The 15,338-nt window shown below is 44.7% G+C and overlaps 1 protein-coding gene across 1 annotated transcript in view; it reads right to left on the minus strand.

The window, feature by feature from the left end:
* LOC126165291 (uncharacterized) overlaps window positions 1–10,950 on the minus strand; it is a 380,023-nt gene extending 369,073 nt beyond the window's left edge. Inside the window, exon 1 of the mRNA XM_049920310.1 lies at window positions 10,785–10,950. Coding sequence (XP_049776267.1) covers window positions 10,785–10,944 — 160 coding nt within the window. The 5' untranslated portion in view covers window positions 10,945–10,950. The remainder of the gene's footprint in view (window positions 1–10,784) is intronic.
* Window positions 10,951–15,338: the final 4,388 nt, after the last annotated feature.

The raw sequence follows: 15,338 nt of genomic DNA on the forward strand, positions 1-15,338 counted from the left end.
GGATTCGAACCTGGAATCTCCTGCTTACATGGCACACGCTCTATCCGTCTAAGCCAACGAGGGAACAGAGGATAGTGCACCTGCAGAGACGTATCCCTTGCACGCTCCCCGTGAGACCCACATTCCCAAGATGTCCACACCACTACATTCGTAGTGCGCCTAATAGACGGGACTTGGTAGATTAATCTGCCACGAGTAATGAGTGGCATGGGCAAACATCTATTAGGCGCCCTACGAATGAAGTGGTTTGGACATGTTGGGAATGTGGGTCTCACGGGGCGCGTGCAAGGGATGTGTCCCTGCAGGTGCACACTATCCTCTGTACCCTCGTTGGCTCAGATGGATAGAACGTGTGCCATGTAAGCAGGAGCTCCAGGATTCGAGTCCCGGTCGGGGCACACATTTCCAACATGTCCCCAATGATGTGTATCACCGCCTGTTTGCAGCTAGGGTGTCGATTTAATTATCATTTGTGCTAGGTTAGTTTCGTTATCCCTGTCGTGCTGTTGATCGTGGCTGCTCCGCTGTCTGTTTGCACCTAAGAAGAGCAACGTTCAGTGATCCGTTTTTTGTGGTCGGAAGACTTTCGGTACAGTGCGGGAACAGTGTTTTGCCACAACGGAGTGTCTACGAATGGATTGAAAAATTCCGAAATGGTCGCACAAGTGTTACGCACGATGAAGGAGCCGGACGACCGACTACCGCCACAAATGAAGACACCATTGGGCGTTCACGTGAGATGATTCTCTTAGACAGACGATTAACTATTGACGAAGTGGCACATTTTCTGAAAATTAGTCACTGTACTGCTTACGAAATCATCCACAACAGCCTTGGGTTTCATAAAGTTTGCGCAAGATGGGTCCCAAAACCACATTTGCATAAACAAACGCGCTTAGACATCTGGAGAAAACCTTTGGATCGCTGTGGTAACGAAGGGACAACTTTGTTAAACAGGATCTTTACTGGTGACGTAACATGTACCTACATTACGAGCCGGTGAGTAAAGAGAGAGTATGGAATGGAAACATCCAAATTCGCCGTGCAAGAAAACGTTCAAGACCCAACCGTCCGCGGGAAAACTGATGCTTATGGTTTTTTGAGACGCACAAGGTCCAGTACTGGAACATTATGCGGAAAGGGGCAGAGCAATAACCAGTGTACGTTACAGTGAGATGCTTACTGCCAGGATAAAGTCTGCAATTCGAAGCAAACGCCAAGGACTGCTGTCCAAAGGTATTGTGTTGCTGCCCACTTTGCTGAAACGCTCCAGAAACTGAAATTTGAACTACTAGATCATCCTTCATATTGTCCCGATCTTGCCCCTTCTGATTATCACCTGTTTGGTCCACTCAAACAAGCCTTAAAGGGCCGTCGATTTGTCTCGGACGAAGGAGTGAAAGAAGGGGTGCATCCCTGGTTCGCAGCTCAACCGAGAACCTCCTTTTATGAGAGCTTCAGGAAGCTTGTACAACGATGGACCAAGTGTGTTGAAACGCAAGGAGACTATGTCGAAAAATGATGTTCTTGTAAGTTTCCTATTTGATTACAATAAAATTTTATAACTACTCTGCGAATAGCAATTGACTTACCCTCGTATATCTGTTCGTTGCACCTACTGTTTTTTTCCGATGGTGAGCTGTTGCAAAATAGCATTTATAGGTCTGCTGCAAGTAGATATTATTGGAAAGTTAGTAGACAAAGGTAATGCAAAAGTGTGTCTAGTTTTGAATAATTAGTAGTAGAAGTATGCATTACTATGAGGAAACACATTCTAGATAACGGTAGTAGACAAGCTGATATTAATTTCTCTTCATTCACAAGTGATAGTTTTTAAGGTGTTAGGTGAGATGATATTGTAGTTGCCGCATAGCACATGGTAGGTTTACAATAGCCTATTACCTAGTGAACTGTCGATCGTCTGTTTGTTTTCAATTAATCCAAATTCATTCAGTATTAAAACATTACAAACACCCAGAATGAAGCTTCATCCTGCAGCGGAGTGTGTGCTGACCTGAAACTTCCTACCTGATTAAACCTGTATCTAGAACTGCAAGTCGAATTTAGAATCTTCACGACAAGTGCTCTACCGAAGGTTCGAGAACAGTTAGTGGCGCAAGTAAAGCTGTGAGGGCGGGTCGCGAGGCGTGCTTGAATGGCGCTTGGCCACGAAGGGCATCGAATTTTAATCTGCCAGGATGATTCATTACGAATACCTTTAAACTCGTCTCCAAATGGTTCTAAGCAAGCCCTGTACGGTGCGTTAGGCAACACACATGGTCACGTCCATTCTGACAGTAAGGAGATAACGTTATTGCACGTGTTAAAGAAAAGCTCGTGTTACGTGTGATGAAGTACAAGCGTTAAAGCTTGTATGTATTTCAGTGTTCGATACTACTGGATTCACTGCCAGCATGCGCAGGCACAGCGTTTTCAGCACGAAGGGTTGACATTGCGGTAACGTGATGTCATTGTGACATTCAGAGAAGCGATTCTGGCAATGGTGTAACTACATCGCAGACATCGACGTGAGTAACCTATCCCTAGTTTGGCCCGACACGTTCTCTCGCGGAGCAAGTGACATAGGTCTTCAATTGCGTGCACAATGACCGCTTTGTTGTGATATTGTGGGTGCAAAGAGGACTTCCTGTTTCGCAAGAGATCGCAACAAGCCTTAGCACAGGACCTGACTGAAAGGTGCTAGGCTACTACTGCTGCCGGTGGAATAAGTCGCTGCGTTTCACTAGCCACAAGCAGTATTTCTGCCGAATTTTCGCGAAACACCTTGGATAGAAATACTGTAAATGCTGCTACTTAAAGTTAGCCTTGCACAGACCTTACGATAGCACAAGCTAACTACACTAGTAGTTATTCTCTAACGTCTTGGGAACGAAAGCTCATTTATCACTAGGTTTTGCTATCGCAGCAAGATAATGTCATAGTATGTGACGACCTGGTAAAACTACTTTCAAAGCATCATGTATTAACAACAAGCAGCAGTGGGAAAAATACTGGAGGTCGGTTGCCATTGTACACTTTCTCAGTCTAAATTGTCAAATTGGTTCACTTTCTCAGTGTTAATAGTCAAATTCAGAAATATATTCCTTCACACATACATTTGTTCTCTCTTTCTTCCTATTCATCTATTTCTCTTTTTATTTTGCTTTCCTTTCTCTTGCCTCCATTCCTCACTCTCTCTCTCTCTCTCTCTCTCCCCTCTTTTTCTGCCCTATCTCTCCCCCTCTCTTCCTTCTCTCTCTCTCTCTCTCTCTCTCTCTCTCTCTCCCTCTCTCTCCCCCCCCCCTCTCTCTCCCTCTCCAACATACCTCTCTACTTCTCTTCTGCCCTCTTTCTCTCCGTTTCTCCCTCCTTCTCCCCTTTTTATTCTCTCCCCTCCATTTTCTCTTTCCACTCTCCCCTTCTTTCGCTTCCTCACCCCCTTCCTTCCCCCTTCTCTCTCTCTCTCTCTTTCTCTCTCTCTCTCTCTCTCACCTTCCATTTGCACTTCGTCACACCTTTCTCCTTCCCTCCATCACTCTCTAACCCTCTCGTTCTCCCTTTCTTCGCTACTCTTCCCTCCTTCCTTCCCTCCCTCTCATGAACTTTTTCTCACCCCTCTCTCCTGCCTCTCCATCACCCTCCTCCACTTTCACCCCCTCTCTCTTGCTCCAACTCTCAGTCCCTCTCAAATTGTCTTTCTCTCTTTGTTCCTCTGACTGTCCCTCCAACACACACACGCACACACACACACACACACACACACACACATGCGTACAGAGAGAGAGAGAGAGAGAACGACAGCGATCTGCCATTTCTATCCAAATATAAGCATTTACAGGCACATAACGAGGTGGCGTAGTGGTTAATGCGCAGGTCACATCATGGATACATCACCATCATGAGTGTCACGTCTTCTCTTTGCCTTGGCGACACTGCGGAGTGGTTACCAAATTCTGGCAGAGGAAAAAGCGTTATTTCTGGTGGTCAGTAACTACTTCCTTGTTGGTAAAACTCTGACGACAGATCATATTCTGGAACCAGGAACCATATGGTTGAATGGCGACGCAACAGCGTATATTATGGACGGTGTCAATGGAGATGGGTAACAGATTGACGACACCATCTGTTCGTATTTTTACAGCTAACGAGCGTGGGGTTGGATAATTTTTAAAATAAGATGAATAATTACCACCTTGAAGCTACGATTGCTATGTAATTTTAATTGAACGAAAGAACTGACTATCATTTATGATATTATTTTCATAGTGTCAACACATTAAGAAAATATAACATAATACACTTGTAAATTTGGAGTGACCTGAGGAAAAATAATAATTCTACATCTTTTAAGCCTGTATGCTCGATGTCAATCAGTTTTTGTTAAAGACACTTTTCGTGTACTTTAATTTTTTTTCTAGTCCATTCATATTTGCACTGTATTACATAGCCGTCGATGACGGTAGGATAACGAACTTAGTACAGCGAAAATAAATTTCTAGTTCCGATTCGCTGTCAATATGTAGTACGGTATTATTAAATGAACAACTGAGAAACAACCAGGTAAAGATATATTAATTTTTTTCTGCAATTCCTCTTTTAATTATTCCTATAAACTTATTCTTTTGTCAAGGAATAGGCTCTCGTTCCTTCATTCATTTTTAAATACAGGAGTTGGGTTCATATCGTAAATATTTCACGTCTGCCGACCCATTATTGTATGTCACAGTTCAACTTTTCCTGAACACGTCTGTTAAACATTAACATGTTTTGCACTCAATGGTACGAACCTGGTATATGAGATACAATTACTTACACGTCTACGATAAGTCTGCTAGATCATCAGAAGTAAAAGCAACCTCGGACGTACCTCAAGGGAGGCTCATAGGGCCACTGCTGTTCATGGTCTGTATAAATGATATCGTACACTAAGCTAGGACATACTTGAGATTATTCGTGGATAATGCTGTTGTATTTAGGAGAGATGCAACGACAGAAAGCTTCAGTGATATGCATGTAGTCACGTCAAGGAGTGAGTTACTAGCATTGAATATTAACGTAAATAAGGTAACACATTGCGCTAAAATAGATGGAAAGACCGAATACTGTTAGATTACACTATTGACGATAGGTCACTGCAAACAGAAACAAGCGTAAAAATCTACGACCACACGTCCCGACTGACCTAAAGCGAAACAGCACATTAAGCTAAGAAGCGGATATCAGGCTAAGAGGGATTGGAAGTACGAAAAGTGGATGTACTTTATCCACGACAGAACTGAACCACAAAATATTAGTTCGACCGATTCTTGAATATGGCTCTTGGAGAAGATCCAAAGAAGAGCGGCGCGTTTCGCGACGGGTTCTTGTAGTAAGTGCGAGGGTTTTGCGAGCACGTACTTCAAACTTCTGCGACAAACGCTACAACAGACGCTTTGTGCGTGACGGGTTTAGTTCAAATGGTCCAAATGGCTCTGAGCACTATGGGACTTAACATCTGAGGTCATCAGTCCCCTAGAACTTAGAACTGCTTAAACCTAACTAACCTAAGGACATCACACACATCCATGCCCGAGGGAGGATTCGAACCTGCGACCGTAGCGGTCGCGCGTTTCCAGAACCTAGAATCTCTCGGTCACACTGGCCGGCTGACAGATTTAGTGGAGAAATTCGATGAGCGTACTTCCAAATATGAGTGATGTTACATATTGCTTGCTCCCGCATACGTTTCACGATTAGTCGTGTTGCGATATTCGAATATATTCGAGATCATATAGGAGATTAACGAAATTCGTTCGTGTCACGCATCACACGCGAGCAGAAAAGGAAAGGGGGGCACTGTAGTGGTAATGGAAGTAGTTTCCTGCATATACTGTAGAATCAAAAACAACTGCCACCATGAGTAACCTATAACTCTATAAGTAGATAAAAAACTTAAGAAAGGCAAAGCTTCTGGTCCAGATTGTAAATGACTCGCCTTCCTTTCAGATTCGGCTGATGCAATAGCTCCACAGTTATCAATCACATACAATCTCTCGGTCGTAGAAAGATCCGTATCCAGACAGTGGAACGTTGCACAAGTCACACCAATACCCAAGAAAGGAAAAAGGAGTAAATCTCTGAATTACAGACGCATATCACTAACGTCGATATGCAGCAAGATACCGGAACATATGTTATGGTCGAATATTATGAATCAAACCGAACAAAACGGTTTATTTACAAATAGGCAATTCAGATGTAGAAAATATCGTTCTTGTGAAACGCAACAAGCTCTTGATTTTCACGATGTAATGACAGGTGATCTCAAATTGAATCCATATTTCTAAATTTCCAGAAGGCTTTTGACATCGTTTCTCACAAGCGATTTATAATTAAAAATGGTTCACATGGCTCTAAGTGCTATGAGACTTAACATCTGAGGTCATCAGTACCCTAGACTTTGGATTACTTAAACCTAACTAACCTAAGGGCATCACGCACATCCATGCCCGAGGCAGGATTCAAAACTGCGACCGTAGCAGCAGCGCAGTTCCGGACTGAAGCGCCTAGAAATGCTCGGCCACAGCGACCGCCTTCAAATTAAAGTGGGTGCGTATGGTGTATCATCTTACTTGTGTGACTGGAGTCGTGATTCCCTGTCAGAAGAGTGACAGTTCGTAATAACTGACGGAAAGTCATCGATACATTGTTTGCAGATGATGCTGTCATTTACCGTCTTATAAAGTCATCAAAACTAATTGCAAATTGAATTAGACAAGATATCTGTATGGTGCAGAAAATGGCAACTGACGCTGAATCAGGATAACTGTGAAGTCATCCACATGAGCATTAAAATAATTCGCTAAATTTCAGTTAAACAAGTCTCAAAGCTGTAAACTCAACTAAATGCATAGGGATTAGATAAATGAATAAGTTAAAGTGGAACGATCACGTAGATAATATTGTTGGGATAGCACACCAAAGACTGCCTCTTATTGGCAGAACACTTAGAAAGAGCAACACGTCTAGTAAAGAGACTAAAGAGACTTCCACCACGCTTGTCCATCTTCTTCTGGAGTTTTGCTCTGCTGTGTGGGATCCGCTTGAGATGGAACTGACGGAAGACTTTGAAAAGTTGAAAAAAGGGCAGCATGTTTTGTTCATCAGGAAACAAGGGAGAAAATGCCGCGGATATGATACACGGACTGGACAGGCAGTCATTAAAACAAAGACTTCTTCGCTGCGGCAGGACCTGCTCATGAAATTTCGATCACAAATTTTCTCCCCTGATTGCAAAAAATATTTTGTTGGCACCTATTTACATAGGGGCATACGATCATTGTAATAAAATAAAAGAAATCAGAGCTCGCGCGGAAAGATTTCAGTATTTTTTTTTCCCACGCACTGTTCGAGAGTGGAACTGTAGAGAAATGTCGACAGCTCGTGGTCTCACGGTCGCGTTCTCGCTTCCCGAGCACGGGGTCCCTGGTTCGATTCCCGGCGGGGTCAGGGATATTCACCTGCCTCGAGATGACTGGGTGTTTGTACTGTCCTCATCATTTCATAAACATTCCTGAGCAAAAGTTGGGAATTTGTATGGGCGCTGATAACTGCGCAGTTGAGCGCCCCACGAACCAAACATCATCATCATGTAGAGAAATAGCTTGAAGGTGGTTGGAAGAAACATCTACCAGGCACTTAATTGTGAATTGCAAAGTAATCACGTAATTGTGGATATAGAATGGCTTGTAAATGGTTCAAATGGCTCTGAGCACTATGGGACTTACCATCTGAGGTCATCAGTCCCCTAGAAGTAAGAACTACTTAAACCTAACTAACCTAAGGACATCACACACATCCATGCCCGAGGCAGGATTCGAACCTGCGACCGTAGCGGTCGCGCGGTTCCAGTCTGTAGCTCCTAGAACCGCTCGGCCACTCCAGCCGGCAGAATGGCTTGCAGAGTGAGGATCTAAACGAAGATGTGATATGTTATACAGCACTTAAATATGTAGAACTCGAAATATTTACAAATCCTGCTCAAAACTTCTGTCTACCAACTACAAGAAAGGTAGGAAACGGCAGAAACTCCTTTTGGCGATCTATAGTGCCTATTCCATTATGTGATTCGAGAATCATTCGCTGCGTTGAATTATCGACTAAAAAGCATGATGTGTTCGTAAGTAGACTGTCCTCTGCGGGTCGAATATGTTGAAAACCGCACCTGGTCTTCGGTGAGGTTGTAAGGCAACCTATTAAAGACTTTACTTTACCGAAGAATCCAATACCCTCCAAATTCAACCAGTTTAACGAGTATTTATGATTATAGAAAAGTTATTGTGTATGTTAATAATGACTGCATATCATGTCTCCATAAACAGTCAACGCTTTAAGTTATACTGAATAACTGATCCACACAAAAGTTAATATCACTTGATCACTGATACAGCAAATGTCATCGTGTAAAAACACTAAGTTCATCTTAAATAATTAATATGAAGTACGAAAAATAGTGGCCAACTTACGTATTTTGGATCTCCTTAAATAAAAATCACCCATGAAACCTATTTGTTCACTAGGACCGTTTTCACTCAGTATTCACGTAAACATTCCTGTTTTAGACGAAAACCAATGTAATTCTTAATAATTTATGTTATTTACTTATTTATGCAAATTAGAGAAGTCAGTTGACGAACTTCTAAAAAACGGCCTTTTTGTAACAAAGAATTATTCTGTCAAGTCAACAAATCTGTCTGTCATTTTAATAACCTGTTGAATTATGTCACTCGATATAAATTAATAACTTTTCTGCACAAATTACGATAACAGATGTACATGTGACTATATCTCTTTTTAGTAGTACTTTGACAAGGTTATAAATACAAGCAGCAAGAAGGGTCGGGAGCGGAGACTAAATGTCACTTTGGTATAGTGTATGTGTGTTATTGTTCGAGGTGGATAATCATTGCAAAGAACATGTAAAAGAAGTGCTACTTTGTGTTGTGTCATTGTCTTTGGTGGACAGTGGAATTAAGATGACTACCAGAGTAATAAATATTTGAAGTTTAAATATTTGTTTGTTTCTACATATACATCTACATGACTACTCTGCAATTCACATTTAAGTGCTTGGCAGAGGTTTCATCGAACCACAATCATACTATCTCTCTACAATTCAACTCCCGAACAGCGCGCGGGATAAACGAACACCTAAACCTTTCTGTTCGAGCTCTGATTTCTCTTATTTTATTTTGATGATCATTCCTACCTATGTAGGTTGGGCTCAACAAAATACTTTCGCATTCGGAAGAGAAAGTTGATGACTGAAATTCCGTAAATAGCTCTCGCCGCGACGAAAAACGTCTATGCTCGCGTATCATATCTGCCACACTCTCTCCCCTATTACGTGATAATACAAAACGAGCTGCCCTTTTTTGCACCCTTTCGATGTCCTCCGTCAATCCCACCTGGTAAGGATCCTACACCGCGCAGCAATATTCTAACAGAGGACGAACGAGTGTAGTGTAAGCTGTCTCTTTAGTGGTCTTGTTGCATCTTCTAAGTGTCCTGCCAATGAAACGCAACCTTTGGCTCGCCTCCCCCACAATATTATCTATTTGGTCTTTCCAACTGAAGTTGTTCGTAATTTTAACACCCAGGTACTTAGTTGAATTGACAACCTTGAGAATTGTACTATTTATCGAGTAATCGAATTCCAACGGATTTCTTTTGGAACTCATGTGGATCACCTCACACTTTTCGTTATTTAGCGTCAACTGCCACCTGCCACACCATACAGCAATCTTTTCTAAATCGCTTTGCAACTGATACTGGTCTTCGGATGACCTTACTAGACGGTAAATCACAGCATCATCTGCGAACAACCTAAGAGAACTTCTCAGATTGTCACCCAGGTCACTTATATAGATCAGGAACAGCATAGGTCCCAGGACGCTTCCCTGGGGAACACCTGATATCACTTCAGTTTTACTCGATGATTTGCAGTCTATTACTACGAACTGCGACCCTCCTGACAGGAAATCACGAATCCAGTCGCACAACTGAGACGATACCCCATAGGCCCGCAGCTTGATTAGAAGTCGCTTGTGAGTAACGGTGTCAAAAGCTTTCCGGAAATCGAGAAATACGGAATCAGCCTGAGATCACCTGTCGATAGCGGCCATTATTTCGTGCGAATAAAGAGCTAGCTGCGTTGCACAAGAACGATGTTTTCTGAAACCATGCTGATTACGTATCAATAGATCGCTCCCTTCGAGGTGATTCATAATGTTTGAATACAGTATATGCTCCAAAACCCCACTGGAAACCGACGTCACTGATATAGGTCTGTAGTTCGATGGACTACTCCTGCTACCTTTCTTAAACACTGGTGCGACCTGCGCAATTTTCCAATCTGTAGGTACTGATCAATCTGTGAGCGAACGGGTGTATATGATTGCTAAGCAGGGAGCTATTGTATTACCGTAATCTGAAAGGAACCTAATCGGTATACAATCTGGACCTGAAGACTCATTATTTATCATCAAAAGCACCTCAAAAACACTGGACCTCATCTTTTTAGCCCTAGACAACCAGATTTAGAGCCAGGATTATCTTCGAGACACAGGAGCGATCCAGCAAGCAGCAGCGATTTCCACAATGCATTTTAATGGCGCCAACCTAACATCAAGTGCTAACAAGCTCCGTAACTGAGAGTGAAATAGGGCGATTACAGCAATATCTACGACTAGGCGACCGTTATAACGTCTTGTGAAACGTCGAAAGAGCGTGACCCGGTACCTTACCGTTGAGGTCGCCGACTCCGTCGCCGTCGCTGTCCTTGAAGGACTTGGGGTAGATCTGGTAGACGACGCCGGACTGCCACCACGCCAGCTGCTGCGCCGCCGCCGACGCGGCAGCGGCCGCCAGCAGGAGGAAGAGGAGCGCGGTGCTGGGGGCGGCCATGGCGGGGGCGCTGGCTGCACTGGCCCCAGGGCCCGCGGCCACCGGCTTTATGTGGCGGCCGGCCCCGCCTCGCGGGCCGCCGCCGCCGTCACCTCCGCCGCGTCCCACCGCCGTTATCTCGCCTGCTGGCCGACCGATTCCCATTACTGCTCTCGACACTACGTAATGTGATCGAGCCGGTAATACACTACTGGCCGTTACAATTGCTACACCAAGAAGAAATGCAGATGATAAACGGGTATTAATTGGACAGATATACTATACTAGAACTGACATGTGATTCCATTTTCACGCAATTTGGGTGCGTAGATCCTGAGAAATCGGTACCCGGAACAACCACCTCTAGCCGTAATAACTTCCTTGATACGCCTGGCCATTGAGTCAAACACAGCTTGTACAGGTACAGCTGCCCATGCAGCTTCAACACGATAACACAGTTCATCAAGAGTACTGACTGGCGCTTTGTAACGAGCCACTTGCTCGGCCACCATTGACCAGACGTTTTCAATTGATGAGAGATCTGGAGAATGTGATGGCCAGGGAAGCAGTCGAACATTTTCTGTATCCAGATAGGCCTGTACAGGACCTGCAACATGTGGTCGTGCATTATCCTGCTGAAATGTAGGGTTTCGCAGGGATCGAATGAAGGGTACAGCCACGGGTCTAACACATCTGAAATGTAGCGTCCACTGTTCAAAGTGCCGTTAATGCGAACAAGAGGTAACCGAGACGTGTAACCAATGGCACCCCATACCATCACGCCGGGTGATAAGCCAGTATGGCGATGACGAATACACGCTTCCAATGTGCGTTCACCGCGATGTCGCCAAACACGGATGCGACCATCATGATGCTGTAAACAGAACCTGGATTCATCCGAAAAAATGACGTTTTGCCATTCGTGCACCCAGGTTCGTCGTTGAGTACACCATGGCATACGCTCCTGTCTGTGATGCAGCGTCAACGGTAACCGTAGCCATGGTCTCCGAGCTGATAGTCCATGCTGCTGCAAACGTCGTCGAACTGTTCGTGCAGATGGTTGTTGTCTTGCAAACGTCCCCATCTGTTGACTCAGGGATCGAGACGTGGCTGCACGATCCGTTACAGCCATGCGGATAAGATGCCTGTCATCTCGACTGCTAGTGTTATGAGGCCGTTGGGATCCAGCACGGCGTTACGTATTACCCTCCTGAACCCACCGATTCCATATTCTGCTAACAGTCATTGGATCTCGACCAACGCGAGCAGCAATGCCGCGATACCGCGATACGATAAACCGTAATCGCGATAGGCTAGATTCCCACGCCCGTGTTATCGGGTTCGATTCCCGGCGGGGTCAGGGATTTTCTCTGCCTCGTGATGACTGGGTGTTGTGTGATGTTCTTAGGTTAGTTAGGTTTAAATAGTTCTAAGTTCTATGGGACTGATGACCATAGATGTTAAGTCCCATAGTGCTCAGAGGCTTTTTTGATAGACTAGATTCCGACCTTTAACAAAGTCGTGATGGTACGCATTTCTCCTCCTTACACGAGGCATCACAACAACGTTTCACCAGGCAAAGCCGGTCAACTGCTGTCTGTGTGTGAGGAATCGGATGGAAACTTTCCTCATTCAGCACGTTGTAGGTGTCGCCACCGGTGTCAACCTTGTGTGAATGCTCTGAAAAGCTAATCATTTGTACATCACAGCATCGTCTTCGTGTCGGTTAAATTTCGCCTCTGTAGCACGTCATCTTCGTGGTGTAGCAATTTTAATGGCCAGTGGTGTACATTAGCAGTGAGGAAACCTGCGGGCATCGGTATCTTCGTTAACACAACGAAAAACTCATATAAAACAGTGTCCACAAAAATCAATCATTTCACGTCTAAAGAGGTACACTGAAGAGCCACAGAAACTGTTGCACCTTTCTAAAACCGTGTGGGATCCCCGCGAGCACGTATCTGATGACTAATGTCTGAGATTGTGCTGGATGGAACTGACACCATGAATCCTGCAGTGCTGTCCATAAATCCGTAAGATTACAATGGGGTGGGCATCTTTCCTGAACAGCACGTTGCAAGGCATCCCAGATATGCGCAATAATTTTCATGTCTGGGCAGTTTGGTGGCCAGCGCAAGTGTTTAAACTCAGAACTGTGTTCCTGGACCCACTCTGTAGCAATTCTGGACGTGTTTGGTGTCGCATTGTCTTGCTGGGATTGCCCAAGTCTGTCGGAATGCACAATGGACATTAATGGATGCAGGTGAACAGATAGGTTGCTTTCATACGTGTCACCTGTCAGAGTCGTATCTGAATGTATCAGGGATTCCATATCACTCCAACTGCACACTCATACATCATTACAGAGCGTCCACCAGTCCCCTGCTGACATGGATTCATGAGGCTGTCTCCATACCCGTACACGTCCATCCGCTAGATACAATTTGAAACGAGACTCGTTTGACCAGGCAACATGTCTCCAGTCATCAACAGTCCGATGTCTATGTTGACAGGGCCACCAGGCGAGGCGCAGAGCTTGGTGTCCTGACAACCCAGCAGCTATCTTCAAACAGCTACCGTACATATACTACACTGGAGAGCCAAAGAAACTGGTACACCTGCCTAATATCGTGTAGGGTGTAGGGCTCGTGCGAGCACGTAGAAGTGATGCAACACGACGTGCCATGGACTCGACTAATGTCTGAAGTAGTGCTGCATGGAACTAACACCAAGAATCCTGCAGTGCTGTCCGTAAATCCGTAAGAGTACGAGGGGGTGGAGATCTCTTATGAACAGCACGTTGAAAGGCTTTCCAGAAATGCTCAATAACACCGGCCGCGGTGGCCGAGCGGTTCTTGGCGCTCCGTCCGGAACCGCGTGACTGCTACGGTCGCAGGTTCGAATTCTACCTCGGGCGTGAATGTGTGTGATGTCCTTAGCTTAGTTAGATTTAAGTAGTCCAAGGGACTAATGACCACAGGTTTTAAGTCCCATAGTGCTTAGAGAGATTTGCTCAATAACGTTCGTATTTGGGGAGTTTGGTGGCCACCGGAAATGTTTAACTCAGAAGAGTGTTCCTGGAGTAACTCTGTAGCAATTCTGGACGTATGGAGTGTCGCATTGTCCTGCTGAAACTTCCCAAGTCCGTCGGAAACCAAAATGGACATAAAGGCATGCAGGTGATCAGACGGGAAGCTCTTGTACGTGTCACCCGTCAGAGTAGTGTGTATACGTATCAGGAGTCCCATACCACTCCAACTGCACACGCCTGAGCCTCCACTAGCTTGACCAGTCTCTTGTTGACATGCAGGGTCCATGGATTCATGAGGTTGTCCCTATACCCGCACACGACCATCCGTGATACAACCTGACTCGTCCGTCCAGGGAACATGTTTTCAGTCATCAACATTCCAGTGTCGGTGCTGACGGGTCCAGACGAGGCGTAAAGCACTGTGTAGTGCGATCATCAAGGGTACACGAGAGGGCCTTCGAATCTGAAAGCCCATATCGATGACATTATATTGAATTCTTCGCGCGGTGTCATTTGTTGATAACCCAGCACTGAAATCTGCAACTATTTGGGGCAGGTTTCCGCTCCTGTCATCTTGAAGAATTCTCTTGTCGTTGGTCCCGTTCTTGCAGGATCTTTTTCCGGCCGCAGCGATGTCGCAGATTTTACGTTTTACCAGATTCCTGATATTCACGGTACACCCGGTCGTACGGCAAAATCCCCACTTCATCGTAACTTCGGGGATGCTGCGTCCCATCGCTCGTGCTCCGACTATAACACCACGCTCAAATTCACTTAAATCTTGATAACCTGCCATTTTAGCAGCAGTAACGGATCTAACAACTGCGCCAGACACTCGCTGTCTTATATTGGCGTTGTCGACCGCAGCGCCGCATTCTACCTGTTTACATAGCTCTGTATTTGAATACGCATGCCTACACCAGTTTTTTTGGTACTTTAGTGTAAATTCCGTGTATTTAAATTAATATTGAACTTTTAACATAAAATTTTGTAAATTCAGTTCTGTCACTGTGAAACTGCTAAACAGACTGACGGTTCGAGAACTTACATCTACATAAGCGATATACACTGACGGAAAAAAAATCCCAGCAGATGTAGTGAGAGATAAACCAACATTGGAAGGTGTGTTTCTGCAGGGCGATAATCATTGAACTACACTACCGCTCATTAATGTCAATACACCCAATAAATGACATCTGGTTCTCTGTAGATAAGGTGTAATATCGTGCTTACGGTTAAAGAAACAAAGAAGTGAACAGTTGAAACTTTCTGGCAGATTAAAGCTGTGTGCCGGACCGACACTCGATCTCGAGACCCGAGTTCGAGTCTCGGTCCGGCAGACAGTTTTAATCTGCCAGTTAGTTTCATATCAGCGCACACTCCG

This window comes from Schistocerca cancellata, chromosome 1, assembly GCF_023864275.1.
Source record: "Schistocerca cancellata isolate TAMUIC-IGC-003103 chromosome 1, iqSchCanc2.1, whole genome shotgun sequence".
NCBI classification, from domain to species: domain Eukaryota; kingdom Metazoa; phylum Arthropoda; class Insecta; order Orthoptera; family Acrididae; genus Schistocerca; species Schistocerca cancellata.